General features: G+C 40.6%; 1 protein-coding gene across 1 annotated transcript; it reads right to left on the bottom strand.

The window, feature by feature from the left end:
* Positions 1-1,385: 1,385 nt before the first annotated feature.
* On the bottom strand, positions 1,386-27,606 carry man1b1a (mannosidase, alpha, class 1B, member 1a). The gene is made up of 14 exons (XM_085359645.1): positions 27,320-27,606; positions 26,601-26,743; positions 14,973-15,081; positions 14,500-14,705; positions 10,921-11,063; positions 10,674-10,792; positions 10,129-10,320; positions 9,250-9,398; positions 8,755-8,943; positions 8,190-8,380; positions 5,608-5,728; positions 5,149-5,343; positions 2,792-2,923; positions 1,386-2,369 (listed from the first exon to the last, which is right to left on the bottom strand). The coding sequence occupies exons 2-14, from the start codon at positions 26,700-26,702 to the stop codon at positions 2,160-2,162; spliced, it is 2,058 nt and encodes a 685-aa protein (XP_085215771.1). The 5' UTR covers positions 26,703-26,743; positions 27,320-27,606; the 3' UTR covers positions 1,386-2,159.
* Between the last annotated feature and the right edge of the window lie 42 nt (positions 27,607-27,648).

Raw genomic sequence — 27,648 nt, 5'->3', positions numbered from 1 at the left:
CAGTACAAGAATGTGTTGTACTGGTACTCCATACAGAAACAGTATGATGTTTTATTGAATCCAAGTGCTCTAGCCCTTGAATATAACATGACCTCCTTGTTTCCAAATCTAATTTACAGAGAAAAATGATATCAGGGCCAAATACTGGATACTGGAATGATAATGTTAGTAGGTTTGTTTGCATCTAAACTTAAAGTGACTACCAGCTTAAAACTGTATGGCAACCATAGAAATTTCCCTTTATGGAATATATTGTGCTTAACAAGTCTATTAAACAATCACTGAGTGTTTATTCCACAGCTTCCCTAAATTACCCACATTGGTAATTAGTCATTTTTATGCCTTTTAACCAATATGTTTTTAATGCTGCAAATGCAAATATATACGTATATATTTATATATATTAATTTAAGAAGCCAAATTCCATTATTTGCATTACTGAACACAAAAAATAGATTATGTGATTGAACATTATGCTTAAATTCTGACTTCCTTCAAGTCCAGTTTGCCAGCTCAGATTTGGGTATAAAAATAAGAATTTTGTTCAAGCTTTTCAACGATTTCTTAAATATTTGTGTTTTCTTCTTTTTGTGACAGGCTAATAAATTTGTTAAGCACTGCAAGTGCAAATATATTCAATATCACAATAATATATCTATAATAATAATAATAATAAATGACTGCATCTCCCTAAGCCCGCTTGTGTCCATCTCCCCTTCTCAAAAAAAGTGAGTTCTTCCTTCCCCCTGTGGCCAAGGGCTTACTAATAGGGGTTCTCTATCAAACAGTTTAGCATCTTCACTTTGAAACATAAAGTGCCTAAATATACAGTAAGCATTAAACTTCCTGCCAAATACTGGCTGATCTGCTAACATAAGTTCAAGGGGGGGCAATTGACACTTTGTGTATTTATTTATTAATTTGGGGGGGGGGGGGTTATATTCCAGGCCATGACTCCATGATCTAATTGCAGGTCATTGATGACACCTTTTTTTTGTAAAGTACACAAGAAGCTCAAATGAGTGGTGGTTACAGTATTGCATTTTAGTAAGTGCATTCAACCAAAGTTTGATCAAACACGTACTCTGAAAGAACAAAGACTGCAAAGCTTCTTGTGCCAAGATTATTATTCAAGACTTATTACATCGTTATTACATCTGTAGAGCCAGTTTACTGGCACACAGGTAACACCTAAAGAACCACGACTGCTTTAATGCTACACAAAAAGGGTAAAGATCGTAAACAACAGCCACATTTTTCTTTACAAACACAGATATGGCTGTTCAGGAATTTAATTCATTTAACTCTTTATTTTGCAGAATCATGTAAATCACAGCTAAAAAGTGTAAAAGTGATATAGAAGAAGACAAAAAACAAAAAAGAGCAATGAAAAGTAACAGAGGTCAACAGCTGGAAGCTGCACAGCATGAGGGTGTAAAAATCGGTATTTGTCCTATTATTTTACTTGAAGACTTTTTTTTTTTAAATCAAAGACATAAATGTTCAGTATTAGGAAAGCTCTGATTTCCTCTGCAGCTAGGCACTGACTTGTGACCTGGAACTGATCCCCTGTGTGCTGCAGTAGCCCATAGCTCCCACACACAGGGGTATAGGGCCACACGGAGTAACAAAATCCTGAGGGGTTTTTGACTTGTGTCATTTTTATATGTGAATAAGTGCCAGTGTAAAGATAACTATGCGTCACACCACACTCACACACTAGGGCCAAACGTTTAAATATAAAATTCAGCTGAACGTGCTCAAAACATTTCAATCACTGCCCTTCAAGCATGAGAGTCAACAGACACCTAAACAGCCAGGACTCCTCAACATGTAGGACTAATGAGAGTTTTTGAACTCACATAGCAAAAATGAACAAACAAGAAGATTCTCAGTCACCCAAGTACTAAATAAAAGTGTTCCCGGTAGCTTGATCTGAGTTTTAAAAAGTTGTTGTTGTTTTTTTTACATTAGAGACCAGCTCTGTCACTAACCTTTTCCTTAGGAAAAATTAACAAAACCCCCCAAAACAAATTAAACTCCTTTACATATCAGGCAGACAGCACAGATCTGCTTTCACACAGCAGTTCAGCTTGGACGGAGACTTAGAGATGCACCTGACTCCACGGGCCTGATTTTCACTGATGTCTCCAGTGTATTCACTTAGGTGGAGAGGGCCATATGGGGAGAGGATGAGCTTCTGTGTTAAAGACATACTTGTCTAGACTGAGAAGCTCCATGTCATCAGAGAAGAGCAGATAGAAGTACTTCAATGTCTCTCCCAAGAAGAAACTCTCCATCTTGTCCCGGGGCCCGGTGCTAAGTGGGTCGCGGACGTTGTTAATGGATGTGTAGCCACCACCAGAGACCTGCAACAATAGAGGCACCTAATCAGAAAGTTAATTTCCCCATTGGGAAGCAGAAAATATATCATAATGCAAATTAAACTTTTCCAATGCTGCCCAAAGTTTTACACATGAAAAACAATCAGCTTTCCGTGCATGCACTGTGAAGCCACAAGAGAGGGAGACATTGAACTGTGGTCTTTTCTTTTCTCCATCAGTAATCAGTCTGCACTGCTTTACTTTTTATTTTTGTAAGTTGAAATAAGTGTGTGAACCTAATCATTTTCTTTTATGATCAAAAACTTAAGAAAACTGCAACTGGACTGGACTTTTAAATGATTAAAGCCAATGTTCAAAGTACAAATTTACCCCCCCCCAAAAAATCAGATTCATTTACTGGCTAGTAATGAAAACGCATAATATGATCCATATTCAGCTGTCTGTACCTTTGTGTACTTATTGAAACTCTGCAGCATGTCCCATCCCCAGTCTCTGTACTTGGCATCTTTGGTGAATCTGTACATGTAGAAGAGACTTTCCACAGTTTCTGGTCTCAGCAGGTTGTGTCTGTCTGCAGGCTGAAGTGTACAGGAGAAGTTGTCAGAACATTGTACAATAAAAACAACAACAAAAAAGATGACATAAAGATCAGTGTTTCAGCTTGACCCTTAATACAACCAGTCAGTCCCACAGAAAATGAAAAATACCATTTTGATGACATCTTATAAGAGCAGCAAGGCTACAGTTAAGATTAAATACAAGCTAAGAGCAGGGAGGATCAAAACTCAGTGACTGCACAACAGACATCTGGACAGCAATGAAGTCCGACTCTGTAAACCCCAAGCTTCTCTGTATTATTATACTACTTTCTACCTTATAGTACCTACACAAAATACCTAGACTGAGCGTGTTTAATGTCAAAATCATGTCTAAAAGCAACTTGTGTCCAGAAACGTCAGGTGCACACTCACACAATGTGTAAAATCCTTGAGAATTTCAAACGCCTTCCTTAGTTTTTATAACAGAATTTAAATGAGCTCCTGAAATGTTTCAGAACCGTATTTTAATATTCATAGAAGTGGCAGAGCAGAGAACAGTAACCATATAAACCTACAAGCTGTTAATGAAAAATGAAATGAGCTTTGAGGAGGGTTAAGGAGGGTACAGTCATGACTTTGACAACAAACATAAACTCACTGATTAAAATTTCCCTCAAAAGGGTCAAGAACTCTCAGTGGGTGTGCTTTACTCTCGGTTATTGCAGCTCGTTAAATATTGTGCTTTTAATACAAAGAAATAACAAAGACTGTTTCGCAATGCAGATCTATAAATTCAAATAAATAAAGACGTTTAAATCAGCGGTCCCCAACCTTTTTTGCACCACCGACCGGTTTATGCCCGACAATATTTTCACGGACCGGCCTTCAAGGTGTTGCAGATAAATACAACAAAATAAAACTAGTACGTGTACCGAAAAAAGATTTATTCATAACACACGTGAAAAGACTCAGGAAAACCGAGTTAACGATAAAAACGATAACAAAATAACGCTGAAAACCGATAAAACCCCTGAAAACCATACATTTCACACCTGAGCCTCAACTCTCACGGCCCGGTACCAAATGACTCACGGACCGGTACGAGGCCCGGGGGTTGGGGGCCGCTGGTTTAAATCATATGTGGTTGTAGAGAGTTCTAAAATGTTCACCAAGCAAAACCTTTGTGCTGGTCAACATCACTTTTTCCCAGCTGCACGATCACAGGGGGTGAAGGGGAGGTCAAAATCTACACTCACTAGCAGCCGCTTCTTAGCTGCTTGTGTCTGTGCTGGACTACAAGAGAGTAAATACAGCTGTTCTCTGAGTATCCAGCCTACATAAACTACAAGATTAACATGAAAAATAATGCTTGGAGGAAGTGTTTGATTGCTTTTGGTCTACTAGGTAAACATCAGTCAGCGAGATCCAGCAACCAGATATCATAGCATAGTGCCCTACATCTCCATACCACATTTAAGCATTCCCACTCTGGTGGGACACACCTCCATACAGTAACAGTAAGTAATAATTACATACAAGCCACACTGAAAATTAGGGAATACAAAAACCAAAAGACACTTCTACATGTGATTAATGTAATAATACATTTAACAATAATAGTAAAATAAGACATAAGATGATCAATAAGAAGGGAGAAGGGAGCCGGAGATCGACAGACGGATTGGGGCTGCAGCTGCAGTAATGCGGACGCTGCACCGGTCCGTCGTGGTGAAGAGGGAGCTGAGTGTAAAAGCGAAGCTCTCAATTTACCGGTCGATCTACGTCCCTACCCTCACCTATGGCCACGAGCTGTGGGTAGTGACCGAAAGAACGAGATCGCGGATACAAGCGGCAGAAATGAGCTTCCTCCGAAGGGTGGCTGGCCTCTCCCTTAGAGATAGGGTGAGAAGTTCAGCCATCCGGGAGGGGCTCAGAGTAGAGCAGCTGCTGCTCCACATCGAAAGGAGCCAGCTGAGGTGGTTCGGGCATCTGACAAGGATGCCCCCTGGGCGCCTCCTGGGTGAGGTGTTCCAGGCATGTCCCACTGGGAGGAGGCCCTGGGGCAGACCCAGGACACGCTGGAGAGATTATATCTCTCGGCTGGCCTGGGAACGCCTTGGTGTTCCCCCGGATAAGCTGGAGGAGGTGGCTGGGGAGAGGGAGGTCTGGGCCTCTTTACTTAGGCTGCTGCCCCCGCGACCCGGCCTCGGATAAAGCGGATGAAGATGGATGGATGGATGGATGATCAATAAGTTGAGTCTCACCTTCACAATAACATCACTCCCATCACTGGCCTGCAGGCTGAAGTGTGCGATCTCTGGGCTCAGTCCAGTCTCCATCTGCTTGTACATCTGGTGACAGGTCTCCATCAGCTGCACAGCCAGATCCATATGATCCCCTGGGAGGCCGTTGTGGGCCCCAAGAGCAAGAGTCCCTGGCAGGAAACATACCAGGTGATCCTGCAGAGTGAGAGATACAGTCCACAAAGAAGAGGCTGAGAAACAATGATAGATTAATGATAGCCAAAAATCGACCAGCTAATGAGTGTCATGGGACTTTTTATTGATACAGATTTAGCTCAAGCACAACGGGTGATTGATTTAACAAGGCAGTTTGTCTATGGTTGACTGACGATGGCATTATAAAAAATAACCCCGAACAAACAAGTGCATTGGATTCAAGACCACCTTATCTTGTCAATGACTCTGAATAAGTATCTCTACCATCTTAGGATTGAAGCGGTTGTGGGACAACTCTCCGACAAAGGTCAACTTGCTGGGTCCCGTCTGTCTCACCAGGTGTTTTTTCACTCCCTCTATGGCCTCAAGGTAGTCCTCCAACAGACTGAACAAAGCATACACATAAAGAGGAAAATTAGCAACATACATAACTAGAGATGGACCGATCCGATATTACGTATCGGTCCGATATTGACGTAAATTACTGGATCGGATATCGGAGAGAAATAAAAAAAAAATGTAATCCGATCCATTAAATATATATATAAAAAAAAAAAAGCACCTCACAAAACTTGCGACACGGCGTAACTCGGCTCATAACCGTAGCACGTCGGAGCAGTGTGCTCACGTGATAGAGCGGCTGTGTGTATTTGAAGCCTGCTACCAAACCAGCATTTCATCTCTGAGAAAGTTATCCCAGAGAGAAGTAAAGCAAGTGTGTAAGTTCATCTCTGAATGTTTGTAAAGCATTCCCGCGTTAAGCTTAGCAACCAATACCTGGAGCGACTGCCTCTTCTTGCTGCTACTTCAATCTGAAACTGGTTAATGATCAGCTGATCGGCTTTTCTGTCGCGACTCGCGAGTCCGTCTCTCTTATTTGTTTATTGCCCACTTTGCGCTAGAAAGAGGAAACCAGCGGCTGAACAACAGCAGCACGTTTAAGCTTGATAAGCTGTTGTTAGAATTTATTTAGTATTACTTTCTACACCAGGATCCTTTTCTATGCAGCTGACGGCTGGTAACTGTGCAGGGGCGGATCTAGCAAAGTTTAGCCAGGGGGGCCGATAGGGCATGAACGGGGAAAAGGGGGCACAAAGACATACTTTTCTTTCTTATTCTCATTTAAAATGTCGAGCTTTTAATCAATAATTATCTGAATCTTACAACCAAAGTCCATTACTGTATATAGTAACTGTTAAGTCTAATATGCCCTAGTAAGCTATATTACTTTTTCCTTTGGGAAGGTACCATCTGTGCAGTCTGCAGTTCTGTTGAAGGAAGATGTTGAATCTATTTAATTATTTAAAAAAATATTTTATTTCTGTGCATTTTTTTCCCACACTGCATCAAATTAAATGGCCTGTATTTGTATAGCGCTTTACTAGTCCCCTAAGGACCCCAAAGCGCATTACACTACAATCAGTCATTCACACATTCACACACTGGTGAAGGCAAGCTACATTGTAGCCACAGCTGCCCTGGGGCGCACTGACAGAGGCAAGGCTGCCGGACACTTGCGCCACCGGGCCCTCTGACCACCACCAGTAGGCAAACATGGGGTTAGTATCTTGCCCAAGGATATTTGGCATGCAGCCAGGAGGCATCCTGGGATCGAACCACCGACCTTCTGATTAGTGGCTGACCTGCTCTGCCACCTGAGCTACAGGTGGCAGAGCAGTTGATTACAAAGTTGATATCGTCGATTAAGCATCATGAGGTGGAGGTTGGGGGTGGTTCCCTTTTTTTTTTTTTTTTTTGCTGGGAGTTGGAACCCTATTAGTTAGGTTGCTTAAGATTTCTGCTAAGTACTCTTTAAAATACCAGAATAGGAAGAATGGAGTAGGTTTAAGTTTATTAGATTGATCAGTATTGCTGAACTATGAAATATTTTGGGTGCAGTGTATTTTTTACATACAGGTATAACAGAATAGCTTTAGTGTTGTTGTTTATTTAAACTTGAGTATGAACTTATACAAAATGCAGCAAGATATTAAAAAAACATTTTATTGATTAAAAAAACCCACTATATTGGATTCATATCGGTATCAGCACATATCCAAATTTATGATATCGTATCGGTCATAACAAAGTGGTATCATGCCATCTCTATACATAACAGACATTATCATATGATTAGTCAGTCTGCAGTAATGTGGTTTGGGACACTGTAATACTCACTTGATAAAGTGCACTAACTTTTGTTGCCAACATAAACCACAGTTCAAAAATCTCAACTGATCATGACAAAACCAAAATATAAAGCCAGAGTCACAAAGGCGAGAAGAACAAGAAGTTCAGCAACAGACTGTCTGCTGCCACCCAAGAGCTTTGATCTTGACATCACAAATCTATTCAGAGCATGTGGTATCCATTCACAAATGAGTTAAAGTCAAACTGTACTTTAAAAGCTCAGCAAGATTTCTGCATGTGTTCAAAATATTTTGCTCTTCAAAACATGTTGTGGAAATTTGTGTTTCTTGATGTTTTTGTTTTTTGATGGGTTTTTTTAGGAATCTTGTATATCCTAGCTATGAGTCTGACTGAAAACGAGGACAATCAACATCTTTCTAAGATTAGTTAGCAAACTGCTTGTAAATCTCAAGTTTATTACATTGCAACACTTCCTGTTCATCTGTTAGACACACCCTTTTGATCTTTAAGGCCCTTATACCTTTTAAATACTACACGGAAAACAAAAGGATCGAGTACAGTTCATCTTAGGTGAGACACACATAGACTGATGAAGGTTTATTACATTTTTTAGTTCTGCAGTTGAAGCTTTAGCAGTCTGGCACTTTCCCACAGAATCATGGAAAAACAATGGCAAACTGAAAAGCTGTACTCACTTGTCTTCTGTTTTGCCTCCCTGAATCCACTGTTTGAGCAGGTATTCATAGTAGCTGTCTGCCCGGGCACCAAGTGTGAAGACTCCTTTGTGGGTGAACTGGCCGTTGTTGGTATTGATGAACATGGGCACCAGTCCGTCATGTTTGCCGGGCAGTTTGTGGACCAGCGTCATTACCTCATTCACAGCCTCCTGGAGAGACAAAAGCGAGGAATGGGACTAATGAGATGACATGAAACCAACAGCCTCTGTTCACTTACTGCTCATGTTTTGGTTCATGTTTCATTTTTTGCACTTTAAGGCTCATCAAAAGCTGGCACACATGTCTGTCTCTGGATGTGACAGAAACTATTTAAGTTCATGTCAGACCGGGCTGAACTTCTTTAGGCATAAATTTATGCTTGTCACTTCAATCCCCAGAGAACGAGTGATGGGTACACAACGTCAGATTTTAACTGAACTGAAACACATCATCTTACCACATTAATTGTTTATTTGTCACTCCATCTCAAAAATACAGATTACAATACATTTTACTGTAGTGCAGAGCTTTGTGGTGTCCTAACCTGATACTGTGGGTCCTGAGTGAGGCGGCTCAGCTCTCTGAATTCCAGCTGAATGCTTGTGACTTCAGCGAGCGTACTGTCTGATGTCCATCTGGGAGGATGTGCTGTTCCCTTTCCAATGTTGACATCTGAGAAGGGAATCTTTGAAGGTGTTTTGAAGGCAGGCATCAATCTGGAGCCAATGTCTTTCTTTAAGTGTAGAGAAGAGACTGAATTAAAGAGGAAGTCACCACGTACGTGTTCTAAGATTAAAGCATTATTGAATTTATTTGAAAAAAAATGAAGCTGATGAATTCTAAGTACAGCAAACCATTGTGATGATCAATTTTACTAGATAAACATAAATTATAAATATAGAAAAAAAATAAGATTAACCTTATAAACACTATACTCTAGTTTATAGAAATGGTACATGCATGTTCTAATGGGTTCAATTTATTTCACAGCCCTAATTCACGTAACAAGCGAGACGATTTTTGTTATAGGACAACTTACAGCTTTTTCCAAGAAAAGCTGGTCTCCTGTTAGATGGTAAGTGCTCAGCAGCCCCCCCAGGATACGTATGGTTGTTTCAAATAAATTCACATCCACATTCTTGTTAAAGGACAGATCTTTCTCCACCCAGGTCTTTGCTTCTGCAAATTCTGTGCCAAGAAAGGTAAATTACAACAGTGTGATAAAGAGATACAGGACACAAAAAAAAAAAGTCTGTACATCTGTATGGCCGAGTTTTACTTCAAGTAACACAATCGAGTGGTGTAGTTACAGAGCACACCCAACCCTGTCAGACGAGACTTAGCTGGTCTGACAGGGTGAAGATTACTCCGTGAAAAAAGTCAGTTTTCAAAATTTGTTTTATTGCTATTATTATTATTATTATTATTATTATTATTATTATTATTATTATTATTATTATAGATCATACTCCTCCTGCCACATTACTATTCATGGACCATGGATGGGTGATGCAAGCAACAAGTAATGTCTCTAATTATGCTTGAAGGCTAGCAGCTGCTACAACGATGGACCTCTACATCTCCTTGGTGGATTTTTTTTCTTGCATAGACAAATTTTTGGTTAGTCAAAGTAAAATCAGCAGCACTATAACACAATTATTTTATTTCAAACTAGTCTTGTTAATTGGGGGGGGGGGGGGGGGGGGGTGTCATATGTTCAAGTATAAGCACAATTTCATGGTTTTAGCATAAATAACAAATAACAATAATTTTGTGCAATATCCTACACGGATATCGCGTTTGGTATCAGTTTAGAGACAATTTCAATGATGTCAAGCCCCCCAAAAAACATCAAACCCAAAAGCCAAAACAAACAAAAAAAAAAAAAACCTAAAACAAGTAATAATATAAATAATACCTTCTTTTAGGCCCATAATCCACATGGTGTCCAAAGCATCAATCAGCGTCAGACCCAGTCCAAACCATTCACCAAAAGATTTGGAGATGGGCTTGAGTTCATCGTGACCCCAGGCGTAGTCCTTGTAGCCTTTCCAAGCATGTCTGAAGGCATCGCACACTGCCTCCAGTCGCACTCTAGTTTCAGGTGAAACTACAAGCAAAGGAATAACAATGAATAATTAAAGTGTAAACTTACATCTGTCTCCTGCTGGAAGCTCTTTGAACAGCATACTTCTTATTCTTATTATTTGGAGTAGAAAGAGTAGAAATGAAGTAGAAATTCTGTGTCATGTGTTGATGCTTTGAGCACAGCAGGTCTTCATGGTGTGAGTTGGAAACATTCAACTTTAAGTCAAAAAGAAATGCTGAGCTATAAAGAGCATATAATAGTAGAACTGGCCAAAGCTATGTTAAAGAATCTGTTTGAGGGGAAATTTTTAAACCTTCTCAGTGCACCCTGAAAGCAAGAAAGGTTTGCTTAGAATTACAGCAAGCAGTGCTGACCTTCTAGTGGGACAGTGCCAGCTGGGTTGGCAGGTGCTGGGGGCACTGCTGCCTCTTTCTCATTGGCTGAGGGTGGAGGTTCTGTAGCCTGGTCAGCTTCAATCATTGCTCCTCTCCAGCTGTGTATTAAAAGTAAACATCTTATACCTGAATTATTTATATCGGTCTCTCTGATATATCTACTGAAGCATGTGTCACTGCCTCCATCCAGCAAAAAAAAAAATGTTTGACTACAATCTTTTATCACCTGACAATCTTCTTTTGTTTTTCCTCCTCTTCACCTTCGTCCTCTTGAACCACCTGCTCTTGCTTCTCCCTGCCGACCGTGTCTGAAACATTTGCATCTCTCTGTAGGCTTGGTGGACCTCTTTTGTTTGCAAATATCTTTTTCTGTGAAAACACACATTGCTAGAGCTAAAAACACAAAGGAAAATATAAAAATATCATGGAAAAGGTCTGATGCGGGTCACAGGTTGTACAGGTCCTCCTCAAAAAAATTAGCATATTGTGATAAAGTTCATTATTTTCTGTAATGTACTGATAAACATTAGACTTTCGTATATTTTAGATTCATTACACACAACTGAAGTAGTTCAAGCCTTTTATTGTTTTAATATTGATGATTTTGGCATACAGCTCATGAAAACCCAAAATTCCCATCTCAAAAAATTAGCATATTTCATCCAACCAATAAAAGAAAAGTGTTTTTAATACAAAAAAAGTCAACCTTCAAATAATTATGTTCATGCATATATCTGTGCACTGTGCATATATCGGTACTTGGGAATCCTTTTGCAGAAAATGACTGTTTCAATGCGGCGTGGCATGGAGGCAATCAGCCTGTGGCACTGCTGAGGTGTTATGGAGGCCCAGGATGCTTCGATAGCGGCCTTAAGCTCATCCAGAGTATTGGGTCTTGCGTCTCTTAACTTTCTCTTCACAATATTCCACAGATTCTCAATGGGGTTCAGGTCAGGAGAGTGGGCAGGCCAATTGAGCACAGTAATACCATGGTCAGTAAACCATTTACCAGTGGTTTTGGCACTGTGAGCAGGTGCCAGGTCGTGCTGAAAAATGAAATCTTCATCTCCATAAAGCTTTTCAGCAGATGGAAGCATGAAGTGCTCCAAAATCTCCTGATAGCTAGCTGCATTGACCCTGCCCTTGATAAAACACAGTGACCAACACCAGCAGCTGACATGGCACCCCAGACCATCACTGACTGTGGGTACTTGACACTGGACTTCAGGCATTTTGGCATTTCCCTCTCCCCAATCTTCCTCCACACTCTGGCACCTTGATTTCCGAATGACATGCAGAAGTTGCTTTCATCTGAAAAAAGTACTTTGGACCACTGAGCAACAGTCCAGTGCTGCTTCTCTGTAGCCCAGGTCACGTGCTTTTGCTGCTGTTTCTGGTTCAAAAGTGGCTTGACCTGGGGAATGCGGCACCTGTAGCCCATTTCCCAGGTCACGCCTGTACACGGTGGCTCTGGATGTTTCTACTCCAGACTCAGTCCACTGCTTCCGCAGGTCCCCCAAGGTCTGGAATCGGTCCTTCTCCACAATCTTCCTCAGGGTCTGGTCACCTCTTCTAGTTGTGCAGCGTTTTCTGCCACACTTTTTCCTTCCCACAGACTTCCCACTGAGGTGCCTTGATACAGCACTCTGGGAACAGCCTATTCGTTCAGAAATTTCTTTCTGTGTCTTACCCTCTTGCTTGAGGGTGTCAATGATGGCCTTCTGGGCAGCAGTCAGGTAGGCAGTCTTACCCATGATTGCGGTTTTGAGTAATGAATAGGGATGGGTATCGTTTAGGTTTTATCCGATACCGGTGCCAAATCGGTACTTTTGAAACGGTGCCGATGCTTAAACGGTGCTCAAACCGGTGCTTAAAGAATGGAGAACACAAAATTGGTCCAAAAACCTCTCATGTTCAGCTGTTTTTTGTAAAAAGATAACAATGTTAGCCTTTTCTGCAGCTATGGGGCATATATGGTATCACTCTTGGCTGGAAGCAGTGCTTAAACAATGGAAAAAAACAAACTTTGTCCAAAACCTCTCATGTTTAACTGTTTTCCACTTTTTCTTTGGTCATTTTAGCCTTTTTAGCCAGGGTGAAGGGAGTATCTGCCATCAAACAAGAGGACAGCCGCATGTAGCTATGATGATGTTTGCTAGTTCACCTTACATGCATTAATGTAATGACGTGGTTAGCCTACTCAACGTAAATTACACATGAACAACATTAAGCTTCACACGCAGAGAAGAACGGCTGCTGCTGCCATCATCACCCGTCATCATTTCTGCTACACTGGCAGGGCTAGGGGCCAGGACTCTCCTCGTCGTGTTTTTGGGGGATGTTGCATAACAGGCAACCCACCCGCAGTAGATGTGCTTGGTGTGAGGTCTCGCAACAAGCTATCAAATACGGCGCATTTCTGGGCTTTTAAAAAAACCGCTATGCATCGCCAGGTGTTTCATCGGATTTGAGGTGTTTCCTCCTTTGACAGTATCACAGTATCAGCTTAAAGCACTTGTTGCAGGCTGCTGAGTTTGCATATTTTGCTGTGAAGTACAGCCAGACTTTTGACCGCTTCGCCTTGGACATTTTTAATCTGTAGCTCTGCTCTAAAAGAACGTACGTACCTGGACCCGCCTACTATCCTCGGAAACGTAAAATGATTGGCTAGAAGTGTATCACAGCTCAGGAAAAAAAAAGCACCGAAATAAAGCACCGAAATAAAGCACCGAAATAAAGCACCGAAATAAAGCACCGAAATAAAGCACCGAAATAAAGCACCGAAATAAAGCACCGAAATAAAGCACCGAAATAAAGCACCGAAATAAAGCACCGAAATGTGCGCTGCTTTTCGGTCTGGTTACTACCGTTTATGTCAGAACCGGTGCCATCATGGCACCGGACACCGGTACCCATCCCTAGTAATGAACCAGGCTGGGAGTTTTTAAAAGCCTCGGGAATCTTTTGCAGGTGTTTATTCGTTGATTCAGATGATTAGGTTAATAGCTTGTTTAGAGAACTTTTTCATGATATGCTAATTTTTTGAGATAGGAATTTTGGGTTTTCATGAGCAAGGCTTGAACTACTTCAGTTGTGTGTAATGAATCTAAAATATATGAAAGTCTAATGTGTATCAGTACATTACAGAAAATAATGAACTTTATCACAATATGCAAATTTTTTGAGAAGGACCTGTATAATACACAACAGATGTATATAGCCAAACCCTAATTTTGAAGAGGAGCATTTTGGTGTTTTGATACGGAATGAGAAAAGGATCTGAGAAACTAAGCACACTGCATGCTCATAGAATAGCAACAAGAACACCCTGCTTTATAGTCCATTTAACTATAAAAAAAGCACCACAATTTTCAAATTAAACATCACATTGCATTAAATATTTACTGAAACAGAAAATTGGGATTATGAAATCAGCGAGAAAGGGCTTATAGAGGTCATAAATGAGTAAGCACAATAAACAATAATTACACAGAAAAAAAATAATTCTACAAAGAAAAAAAAAAATATTACAAGTGTTAAAGCTGGGTAAGTGTTACTAGATATCCAAGAGACATCCACAGGTGTTTTTAGACCAGAGCAAGGTTCAAACGCCAAGTTTCAAAAGCTGAAAGCCAGCACTGAATACCTCAGGCATGAAGACCTGTTTTGTTTTTTTTAATTTCCCCATATTCTTTTCAGGTTTTTTTTGTTGTTTTGTTTGTTTGTTTTATTTATTTATTTATTTTTACCTACCGCAGTTTTAACTGATGCTTCCAAAATAAAGAAGTACAAATACAACTCTAACCTTAACTGGAGGCTTAACCAATATGGGGATATTTGGTCCTCTGGCTTCTCCTGCAGCATCTGGAACAACAGTTAGCTGCAAATGAGGTCCCCCCACCGGATCTGGAGCTTTACCTGCAGCCTGACCCAACACTGGCTTCACACCTGGAGGAATGGCCTTTAATTCTCTGTCATTCAACTCCAGCCAGTCCTCCTGGTCAGACAAACCTACACAAGCACATGCACACATAAGAAAAGAAGGCCGTCATGATGGTAGCCCAGTAAACTACATTGTAGAGCTATTGCTAAATATTTTAATTATAAACTATGATCACTGTGTCCTGGAGTTGTAATTTTTTTAATCACTGTAAACATGGCAAACACCCAATCCAAATAACCATTTAGCTACATAAAAAGTAAGACCATTAAAATTAATAACAGACTTTTGTCTCTGTGTATGTGATGTTAGCTTAGCATGGAGAGGGAAGTGTTTACCTCTCCAATGTTCTGTGATGCTGCTGTAGGAGAGCAGTCCCAATATGAGCAGCAGAGCCAGCAGGAACAGGATGAGGCTTCGCTGGAGCCGAGACAGCTGCTTCCATTTCTGTGGGCAGATAAACAGTGCTAGCTAAACTGGAACACGTCTAACAGCTCTGAATTTCAATCACAGATGTCTCAAAGGAGGTTGTAATTTCTCCCCAACAAATCTGTTTAGGCTCCTTTTCCAAAAAAAAAAAAAAAAAAGTAGGAGCGTAAAAGAAGGAGGCATGATAGTCTTCTTACCCTGTATAAACTCCACATCTCTTTCCGCTTGGTGCAAGTACATTTTCAAATTTCTCATCTAACCAGCTAAACCCTGCAAAGCAGAGGGAGTGAGAAAACCAGCGTCTCTGAGGAGAGAAGGCAACAGGCACCCTGGCACCACTCTGCTCTAATTAACACCTGTGCAACATCATGAAAGCATTGAACCATTGTATGAGCCATGGCCTCAGGAGGCATTTTCATTTCAACATAATGAGGATATTCTGTTCAGCCTAACAGTCCAAAAATTGTGCACTGAAAGCAGTGTTTGAAATCACCAGGAGACTCATGATTCAGTTTTATACTTTTTGGCCAAACTGTGACGTTCAGATCTGCAGTCAGAGAACAGACCGTACATAAAATATGGCTGATACTTCCATGACATCACGAATTGGTTACTTAAGTTTAGTTGTGAAGCCTCAAGTTGAACATTTCTGATGGCAACATGTTGTTGTGTTGAAACTCGATGTGATAAGCAAGGGTAGGGGAAAACTGAGAAACCAAGGCTCACTGCTACTTGTCGATAACATGGTAAATCCCTGTGCATCCTCCCCCTTTGAACTGTAATGGAAACCAAAATTTACAAAAACACCATGTTGCATTAACCTACAACTAGCGACTAAGGCCATAAACTCACCCAGAAAGTGTTTACTAAGCTCACAGACAAGAGCCTTCAACTGTTACTGTCATTTTCCTTTTAATTTCCATCCAACTAGAGATCTTTTTGAAAAGAGACGCCCCCTACTGGTCATCAGGAAGAATGCAGATTCAAGGCACTTCACTTTTCAAACACAGAATAAGTTGCACTTCTATAGTGCTGGAGTCAAATGCTCCAAACCTATGGGATAAAAACATTCATAGAAATGGAATCCTATTGTGGCAACACTGGAAGAGAGGCAGGATTCATCCTGAGCAGATCAATCGTTCATCATATGGAGACAGACAACCATTATGCTCATTTACACACCTATAGTGCCATGACTTGTTCCCTACCAGATTTCTTAGTCTCTTACATATTTGTCACACACAACCAGTTCTCAAAGGAGACCTATCATTTTCCCTTATTTTCTCTTACCATGACAAACTGTCATCTTAAATACAGCCAGAGTTTCACATAAGGTCTACAGCACAGACCCACGTGCCATTTAAAACTTCTATTTACGAGGGGCAACCAATCAGAAGAAAACTGGCTAAAAGGAAGGGAGCTAAAACGGCTCTTTTCAATTAGAGGATGAACCAGTTTAACATACATTAAAAAAAGAAAGCATTATTAAGCATGAATTAACACCTTTACATAACATAGCTTAAATGGATGGATTGACCAATTCCAAATTCATGTACAACTATAAAATCAGCGCAAAATCCGTTCCTGACAGTCTGCAATGAGATACCCCTCCAGCAAACCGGGGAATAAATTTAAGACCTCTGTAAATGCAATTTATGGCTTTTTGTACCCTCTTAAGCTTTTTTCTGAGAAAATTTAATTCAGTGCTCTAATAGCAGGAGATTGATGTTAAACTACCCTACCCTTCTCAAAGTTCATATAACACAATGAACAAAAGCCAGTCATTCAATGACCTCATCTGCAGAGAGAGAGGAGGAAAAGTATGAAATTCACTGCTTCCCACCTGTTACGTGTGCTTTTAGAAATGTAGGAAAAACACCCACTATGATTGAAACAAGGGCAGAGCACTTATTGAAGTCCCTTGTGCAGTGTGAGAAGCAAGCATTGAGCTCCTCAGAGGAACATGATTTGCAGAGAACGGTTTTCTCAGGAACCATAAACTGTCATTAAATTTGACGATCCACAGGTACAAGTCGACAGTCCCTGCTTCTTTAAGAACAGGTTTTATAGAAGAAATGTCAGATGACATACTGCTGAACTAAAACATTACAGATTAGTCGATAAGAGCAGTCATTTGCCTTTCCAGTTCAGAGGACAAAATTAATTCCATTTACAAGAGCCAACCGTGCAGTTAAAAAGTGAAGGAAAGTAATCACACAGCGTTTATTACAGAAGCATTTTTGCTTATGATCTGGGCATCTGTAGAATTTCTTTTACCAGATTATCACAATCCTTTTTATAGCATTCAATAACAGCAACTAAGGCTGTTAAAAACTGAATGCAAAATTGATTCTGTGCATTATGGCAAAATAAAAGCGGACATTGATTGGAGAACTGAATGTTGAGGCCAAGTCGAACACTGTTTAAAATGAAGCAGATTTGTTGGGAAAAATCATTTGCATTTGCAGATTCCTATGAGTGTATATGGATCTCAAGGGTTCAATTTGTCAGCAGTCATCTTGAAATGCTTCTGGATAGTTATTTTGAAGTCTTATTTAAATTAAAAATTTTCTTCCAGAGCTATTTTACTTTTAATTCTGTGAAGCTGTTTTTGTATTATTTTTGTATTATATCCAGTTTTGTTTTTGTTGCAATTTTAATAGAGTGTGTGTGTGTGTGTGTGTTCCTTTCTTTTGCATAGTTTTTAAATGACTGAGATATATTTGGGGGGGTTTTCATATTGAAATTATATACAGCAAAAAATTGAAGGAACACTTTAAACACATCAGATCTTCTTCAGGTTCCAAAAAAACAGGAGGAAACAGTGTCAATGGCTTCCACCATCAGGGACAATTTTTCAGTAATGCATTTTATTGAGTCATTCTATTTTATTTCATTAATTTTCCTTTATTTATCCAGGTAAAAGTCTAATTGAGTTTAAAATCTCTTTTCAAAGAGCGACCAGGCCAAAGTGCAGCAGAAGTTACAACAAATAACAATATAAAAATATTATATTTATTTATATATTTATACAGTTTGGCTACTGTAACAGTAATTTCCAACTTTTAAGACAAATGAAGCATAGCTTATCTTATAGCTTATTTTATATCGAATCAATGGTGACAATTTGATTATTATTCATTTCTTTATTTATTTTGAAGTGTGACACATTTGTTGGCATTGCCCCCAAATTTTGTTTTAAAATACAGTTTCTTGATTTCCTCTGGAAGTGATACTTCTACCACCATCTTTGGTGTTTTGGTGTAAATTTGACAATTTAAATTAGGACTTGTCTCTGTGCCTCACGATAGCAACAGTGCAGAGTGCGAGGGAAATGGGTTAGAAACCTTCTGTTGCTTTTAACTCTGTCTTTGAGCGAGTGTTTTATATGCAAATGCAGCACCGATTATGCCACAACCATTGTGTTTAAAAGTGATTTGATGGTAATTATGCCCCGATTATGTCAAGAGGAGAAGCTCCAACTGTAGGCAACAGCTACACTTATGTGCTGTTAGAGTAATCAGAAAATTCACATGAACACAACCTTCAAGTCAAAACAACAACTCAAACAGTCAGAGAAAATTTTGGCATTCTTGTTAGCAAACCATGAAACCACGTCATTTGAATGTAAATATTTTGCTGACGGCAAGAAATTTAATTACAGCCATTTTTCTGCAGAGATTTAAACAGTGAAATATCTTGAATTCAAGTTGAAATCCTGCACTTCAGCTGTTTGAATTAAAATAAACTGCAATGTGTCATTGTCTAAAAACTTATGGACCTAACTACAAAGCAGCTACATACTGAAAACCGTTATCATTGTTTATCTGCACAATTCAGCCTCTCTCGACTGGCGTGTACTGTTGCTTCCACCTTACAACTTAAAAGAACATGAAGACACTGAAGCTGGAAGAACAAATTTGCTACTTGGGAAATGGAGCCATCTGAGGAGCATGAGGACTACAATTTCTTAGCAGCAAATGACTTTACCTCTTTAAAAAGAAAAAGCACCACTTTCCACCCAGGACACCATGTCCTAGCTACTGTTCTGGTCTCCTGTTCTGCCTGCATGGTTTGTTTGTCCTATGAGTGTGAGATAAAATACATCACAAACAGGATGTGATATTCCTGAGCTTGTATCAACCTGCAGAGGAAACAAAGTAGTGCTTAACGAACAACATCTGATTCACAGCTTTTCTATTTAAAGCTGAGAAATTGATGTCATCCATTAATTCACTAAGAACCAAGGCAGTCTCATTGTGAGAAGGTTGTAGGACAAGTTGTACAAGGATGAAAGAAACCTTTTAGTAAAGCAGCACTGTGACTGTCAACCCCCCTGAGGAAGAGCAAAGAAGAGTATTGAGACACTGAATATGCACAGCATAATATCCTTGCGAGTACTAAACTTGACAAAGAAGATGAGGACCCTCACAGATTAAACGCACAAGGATGAGAGCAAAAGTAAAGAAAACAAGATTAAAGAAAATGTTCTGGGAGACAAAAGAGACAAAGTGATGGGACCAATATCTATTTGATCTCGCTGGAGTGATCGGACACATTATGTGCTCAGGGGATGCTTTTATCTGAAGAGGTTTAAAGTTCAGGCTGCTCCACAACAAAGGAGGCGTAAGAAAGGAAAACTGAAGCCCTGGGAATCGATTTGTTACAAAAACAGGTCATAAAAACAGAGATAATCAATCCAGTCAGACTTGTAACCAAATAGTCTAATGCTTACAGCTGAAGAACAGAGCAACTCATTACCACCTCTGGTTGTATTATATATATCACAGCATCACAGAAAATGCTCCAAGTGAATGAACACAACTGCTTTATGTCAATATTTGATACAAGTTTGTTAATGGTGTTTCGCTCACTCAGTTTATCAAACACGTTCCCACCCAGTAACAGGAACACAAATAACAAAACACATATCTACATCCGTTCAACTTCAAATTTAAAAGCTGTTTACCAGAGTAAGTGCGGTGTAGCATTCAAGTTAATTTGGATGAGCATTTCTCATACTTTGGTTCAAAGCTGATGTCAGCTACCAGTGTTTTCCCTCCACTGGCTGCTGCTTGCTCCACTAGTGGGACTGTGTATTTGTTGTCTTTTAATCGCCGTTTGTATTTTACTAACATTCATTCTTGTGTTTCCACGTTCATATTTTCCCAGTATTCCAATTGTTTCCTTGTTGTCATCTCCCTCTGGTTTGCCTAAATGTTAGTTCCCTGTCCTTCCTTGTTTCTAACGCCCCTTTTATTTTAATAACTGGGCTTTGTGTATTGCCTGCGACTTCTTGTCTTCATCTTTTCTCCTTATTCCACCCGTGTCTCATTTCCTAGCTTTGTGATTATCTGCGTGCAATAGGCTCAGCATTTGTGGTTCCTACAAAGCAAGATTAACGACTTGGCAATCTATCTGGATCTTAAAGTCTGAGTTTTATGCATCACACAAGTGGTTCTCTTTCTTTTTACCAGGCTAAATTATTGGGGCAACTTATGATGAACATATAACCTGGTCGGAGCAAGTTATGTTCAGAATTTTGGTTTAAGAATTATCTGGCCGCCTTTTAGCCAAATCATTTATTTACATGTTTTAAGTGCAGTAGGTTTACAGATTATCTGCAGGGCAAATACATTTTGTGTTTGCCAATCTGTTAAGCCATCTACCTTGCTAATATGATGAATGAACCTGCAAAGTTGCAGCGGTGTAAACTGTGCATCAGATTCCCACACTGGAAGCGATTCACTCACTGCACATTGTTTTGAAGTTCACTCCAAATGTCCAAATGTTCCAGGTGCCGGTTGCCTCGGTAACCCCCTAAAGTTTTTACTACTACCATACATCAACCAGCTTAATCCTGCATGCACACTGGTAGTTCAGTGATTCACCAGAAACTAATCTCATGCCCTGCCCACTTCATGTAGCTAGTGGTTATTTGCCTGTAGTCACCAAATGCCATTCACTAGAACATAGAACGCACGCTATGAATATCTGTTCAGTCAGTAAAGTCAGTTTCACTTTGATCTGCCAACAAGCTAAACCACGTCTCCTTTATTAAGCTATGAGACAGTAACCTTTAAACCGTTAAAGTCTGAGAACTTACAGCCATCAACTTGTAAGTAAGCAGCAGTGCCAAGAGCATATTCAGAAATAAAACCATTAACTTGAATTAAAATGTTTTTTTAATTGCTGTCAAATCACAAGAAGCTCCAGAAAATACTATTAATCTAAGTTTATTGTTTACTGTTATGTTCTCTGTAGATTGTGATGCATTTTATCATCATCATTCGTTAACGTCTGTGATTGGAGGAGGCGGCATTCGCAGGGATCTTTTTGTGCGTCAGAAGTGTCACATGATGTATGACAGATTGACTTTTATGTGTGCACACACAGACCCTGAAGCTGAAAACCCAAATTAACGGAGCAAATTATCGAATGGGGTTTTAGGTTTTGTTAAATCAGTTAAAGCAAGGAAAGCCCAGATCTGTTAAACTTCCTTTGTAGTACACCCCACAGGCCAAGAAAACACATCAATACTTTTGGTTTATGTTTCTATTTATATTCTTTATTTAAATTATTTTTTAGGTTACCATTATTATTTTCTTTATCTTGAGTCTGTAGTTTTCTGGGAGATCATTACTTATGTTGTTTAGATACAGTGGGGCAAAAAAGTATTTAGTCAGCCACTGATTGTGCAAGTTCCCCCACTTAAAATGATGACAGAGGTCAGTAATTTGCACCAGAGGTACACTTCAACTGTGAGAGACAGAATGTGAAAAAAAAAAAATCCATGAATCCACATGGTAGGATTTGTAAAGAATTTATTCGTAAATCAGGGTGGAAAAAAAGTATTTGGTCACCTCAAACAAGGAAAATCTCTGGCTCTCACAGACCTGTAACGTCTTCTGTAAGAAGCTTTTCTGTCCCCCACTCGTTACCTGTATGAATGGCACCTGTTTGAACTCATCATCTGTATAAAAGACACCTGTCCACAGCCTCAAACAGTCAGACTCCAAACTCCACCATGGCCAAGACCAAAGAGCTTTCGAAGGACACCAGGAAAAGTATTGTAGACCTGCACCAGACTGGGAAGAGTGAATCTACAATAGGCAAGCAGCTTGGTGTGAAAAAATCAACTGTGGGAGCAATCATCAGAAAATGGAAGACATACAAGACCACTGATAATCTCCCTCGATCTGGGGCTCCACGCAAGATCTCATCCCGTGGGGTCAAAATGATCATGAGAACGGTGAGCAAAGATCCCAGAACCACACGGGGGGACCTGGTGAATGACCTGCAGAGAGCTGGGACCAAAGTAACAAAGGTCACCATCAGTAACACACTACAACGGCAGGGAATCAAATCCCGCAGTGCCAGACGTGTTCCGCTGCTGAAGCCAGTGCATGTCCAGGCCCGTCTGAAGTTTGCCAGAGAGCACATGGATGATACAGCAGAGGATTGGGAGAATGTCATGTGGTCAGATGAAACCAAAGTAGAACTTTTTGGTATAAACTCAACTCGTCGTGTTTGGAGGAAGAAGAATACGGAGTTGCATCCCAAGAACACCATACCTACTGTGAAGCATGGGGGTGGAAACATCATGCTATGGGGCTGTTTTTCAGCCAAGGGGACAGGACGACTGATCCGTGTTAAGGACAGAATGAATGGGGCCATGTATCGTGAGATTTTGAGCCAAAACCTCCTTCCATCAGTAAAGGAGGTTCACTGATGGGAGATGAAACGAGGCTGGGTCTTCCAACATGACAATGATCCAAAACACACCGCCCGGGCAACAAAGGAGTGGCTCCGTAAGAAGCATTTGAAAGTCCTGGAGTGGCCTAGCCAGTCTCCAGACCTCAACCCCATAGAAAATCTGTGGCGGGAGTTGAAAGTCCGTGTTGCTCGGCGACAGCCCCAAAACATCACTGCTCTCGAGAAGATCTACATGGAGGATTGGGCCAAAATACCAGCTACTGTGTGTGCAAACCTGGTAAAGACCTATAGTAAACGTTTGACCTCTCTTATTGCCAAGAAAGGTTATGTTACAAAGTATTGAGTTGTATTTTTGTTATTGACCAAATACTTATTTTCCACCCTGATTTACGAATAAATTCTTTACAAAATCCTACCATGTGGATTCATGGATTTTTTTTTCACATTCTGTCTCTCACAGTTGAAGTGTACCTCTGGTGCAAATTACTGACCTCTGTCATCATTTTAAGTGGGGGAACTTGCACAATCGGTGGCTGACTAAATACTTTTTTGCCCCACTGTAAGTGATTCTGCACAATATCACACATACACAAAACAGCACACAGCCATCAAGTATCATTACATCTGCCCTCTTTACAAAATGACTGCCTGCGTTTGATGCATTTAGGAGAAAATTGAGGCTACAAAAAACAACATGGCCTGAACTCAACTCTACCTGAAAGGGCACTGCACTAGTTCACATAAAAGGTTTACTTGTTTGGAGTTTTGATGATGATGACGGTGTGTACTGCTGTCTAACACACTAGTCCTAAAACTCTAAAGTGCTTTGAACTATTAAAAGCTGGTATTGTAACTCTAGTCACAAAACATGATTCACAAACACTTAAAAGGATTACTGAACACTTTGGTTATCAAAGCACAAATAAATTATTTCCATATACTGATATTTCTTTTAAGCGTGTGGCCTGACGTGTTGTTGCCAGCACAACCAACTAACCTGTGTAGCTTCTTTAACTCGATGTATATTTAACAATTTCCAATCTGTTCCTGATTGACAAATCACTGTACATGTCTCAGCTTCATCATTTTAGTTTGAAAGTCAAGTCATCTTTATTTATATAGCACATTTAAAAGACATCAAGTGTCGGCCAAAGTGCTGAACAGAGGGATAATATAATAAAAGAATTTAAATAGAAAGAAAACATTTTAAAAAGAATTGTAAGACATGTAAGAGTATATAGCATATAATGTACATGCAAATATGCACATACATCTACAAAACTGTACACATTCACACAAGCACACATATGTGAACATAACGTATATACACATACAACATCATCCAATAAGATAAGAGACCAAATAGACAGAATAAAAAAAAAGATATCAAAGAGATCCGAAAGCCTTGGAAAATAAGTAGGTCTTGAGATTCGATTTAAAGACTTCAAGGATGAAGAGGATTTTATGAAGAGGGGAAGACTATTCCAGAGTCTCGGGGCAGCAATGGAGAAAGCCCTGTCACCTCTAGATTTGAGCTGGGAGCGTGGAACTGATAAAACCATCTGACTGGAGGAGCGCAGAGATCGAGTGGGTAAGTGCAGGCTAAGAAGATCTGAAATTGTTCACTTCCTGCCACCATCGACTCACTTCAGTTTGCTTACCGGACTAATCGTTCCACAGACGATGCCATATCTCACCTGCTCCACACATCCCTGAGTCACCTGGACACTGGCAGAGGGAATTATGTTAGGATGCTGTTCGTGGACTACAGTTCAGCATTCAACACAATAATTCCCTCTAAGCTTTTCACCAAGTTGACGGATCTAGGACTCAGCTCATCACTGTGTCAGTGGATCCTCAACTTCCTCACAGACAGACCCCAATCAGTGAGGGTGGGAAAACAAGTCTCCCCCTCCATCTCACTCAGCACTGGAGTGCCTCAGGGCTGTGTTTTAAGCCCCCTGCTGTACTCACTGTACACTTATGACTGTGTAGCCACATCCGACACCACCTCCATTGTCAAGTTTGCTGACGACACTGCTGTTGTGGGCCTGATCTCCGACAACATCGAGACGGCCTACCTGGAGGAGATTAGGAACCTGGAGACCTGGTGCCAGGAGAATAACCTCCTCCTAAACATCAGCAAGACTAAGGAGCTGATCGTGGACTTCACTACAAAGCAGGCGAGGAATTACAAACCCCTCATCATCAGTGGCACGCCAGTGGAGAGAGTGGACAGTTTCCGATACCTGGGTGTCCACATCACTCAGGACCTGTTATGGTCCTGTCACATCAACACCCTGGTTAAGAAAGCCCGTCAGCGTCTCTTCTTCCTCAGAAGACTTAGAGACTTCCATCTGCCACTGAAGGTGCTCAAGAACTTCTACTCCTCACCATCGAGAGCGTCCTGACGGCAAACATCTGCATCTGGTTTGGGAACAGCACCAAGCAGGACAGACAAGATCTGCAAAGAGTGGTGCGCTCAGCCGAACGCAGAGCTCCCTGACCTGCTGTCCATCTACACCAAGCGGTGCAAGTCCAAAGCTAGGAAGATTATGATGGACCTCTCCCATCCCAACAATGGACTCTTCTCACTGTTGAGGTCTGGGAAGCGCTTCCGCTCCCTTAAGGCCAAAACAGAGAGAATGAGGAGGAGCTTCTTCCCCCAGGCTATTCGGGGCCTGAACCAGGTGTAGCACTGGACTCTCCCACACACATCACTATAAGACTGGACACACATCACATCACCACACGCACCACCACACATTTCCTATTATTTATAATCTTTATAATCTCTTTCTGCTATTTGCACATTTTTTACTGTAAATTTCTAAGTTAACTTCATTTAATGGTCGGGCATTGCACAGCTACAAGCATTTCACCCCCATGTCATACTGTGTATGGTTGTGTGTGTGTGACAAATAAAATTTGAATTTGAAATGTAACCTGGAGCCAAAACATGGAGAGCTTTAAAAACAAATAGTAAAACCTTAAAATCGATTCTATGTTTAACTGGTAGTCAACGTAGAGATGCGAGTACTGGGGTAATATTCTCTCTCTTTCTAGTACCCGTCAGGAGCCTTGTGGCTGCATTTTGAACAAGTTGCAGGCTTGAGTGACAAATGCCTAAATAGAGAGAGTTACAATAGTCAAGACGTGACGATATGAAAGCATGGATAACAGTTTCCAGGTCTTTAGATGACAGGATATTTTTGAGTTTAGAAATGCTCCTGAGTTGGAAAAAACTGCCACAAACAACTGAATTCATTTGCTTGTCCAGCTTGAGAGTGGAATCAAAAATGAAACCAAGATTTTTTACATGGGGATGTACATTAGCTGATAATGGGCCCAAATTGTTTCTTATGAGACTAATAGAGTCCTGCTTACCGAAGATTAATTAATGTCGGTTTTGTCATGATTTAGTTTGAGAAAGTTCAGAGACATCCAGCAATGTATGTCGCTAAGACAGTCTGAGACTTTCTGCAGTGTACTATCAGCACCTGGTTCTCCTTTTCCCTTTGGATATGTGTGTGTGTGTGTGTGTGTGTGTGTGTGTGTGTGTGTGTTTTTAAGCCTAGTTCAACCACTTTGACATTTTTAGCTATTTGCCTTTACTATCTTTTCTAACCCTCTGATTCCAGTTTTTAGTGCCGACTCCAGCCTCCAAGTCACTCCTAGTCCTATGCCCTAAAAATCCTCTTTAGGTGGCACCGTTTTAGATAATTATACGTGCATTCCTGTTTCATGTTTCTAAAATCTTTAAGAAACTTCACGTTCATTCGTCAGCCGAGCTCTGTATATCAAATTACAGGACTACTCACTCTCCAGCAGGACTGCCTTCGGTGTTTGCCATTGTTGTAGTTCTGACTGTGTGGGTCACTGAGTGTCAGAGAGATGAAGTCCTTTCTGGAAGGCGGGTACATCCTCTGATCGGGGTTGATGGTCGTATGTCATAGAACCTGCCCTAAGAAATGAAGAACACACGAAGTTAGGACTATTCCCTGAAATAAAGTGGAATGTAAATGTAAAATCCATCAATTTCAGCATTTTTTCCCTTACACATTCTTTCACATTGCAATTGTAAGAACTGTAAGCATGCTGGCTTACATTAGATTAGTCAGCTTCATGACAGCTTTTGTACACCTGACATGCAAGCCTTTTACTATGCTGCTTCTTCTGATGGACTCATAAACAATAAAATAAGTTCTATTTGTGCTGACAGTGTCAGCACAAATACACCCCCACATAAGAGATGTAGTGTGTGCATGCTCCTTGGTGATGTTTTGGGAAGCAGTATAAAAACTCTGGATTTTAAAAACCCAAACTTTAACATGCTCTGTAATTCTTTTAAGGACAATCATCAAGATGCAAGTAAGCGTGTGTACGGCAGTACGAGTCATCTTTTTCCTTTTAACACCATGCTAGCTAAAGCGTAAAAGACTCGACGTTAATTCAGTTTTTCTCACATCGCTGTCACGCTGTGCAAATAACACCACAGAGTCCAAGTCAGAAGTCAAACACTCAGCTGCTTCCCTCTCACCTTTGTGCCTGGTTGGCTGCCTCACAGCGACGCTATTATCCCCAAAACTGAACAGCTGCTAGCGTGCTACCAGAGGCTAGCTGTGGCTCTTCGGGTCGTTTCTGAATGGAGCGAAATTTTATTCAAGACGCAGGTTAACAAACATGCAGCGCAGTCCTGTGTTCGAGCAACACACAATAAGACCCGCTGCCACATGAAATGTCAAGCAAAATAAACTGGAGGAAATACGGTTGAAGTTAAGAGATAGGAAAGCAGAGGGAGATACGGAAAAGACCTGACAAGCTCTGACGAGGTAGGTCATGTGATGTGCGCACGTGATCTGAGAGTGT

Source organism: Diplotaxodon limnothrissa, linkage group LG7 (genome assembly GCF_057381915.1).
Source record: "Diplotaxodon limnothrissa isolate DT_005_m linkage group LG7, D_limnothrissa_male_GT1.1, whole genome shotgun sequence".
Classification (NCBI taxonomy): Eukaryota; Metazoa; Chordata; class Actinopteri; order Cichliformes; family Cichlidae; genus Diplotaxodon; species Diplotaxodon limnothrissa.
Note: the sequence above shows the minus strand (reverse complement) of the source record. Positions and strands in the feature narration are given on the sequence as shown.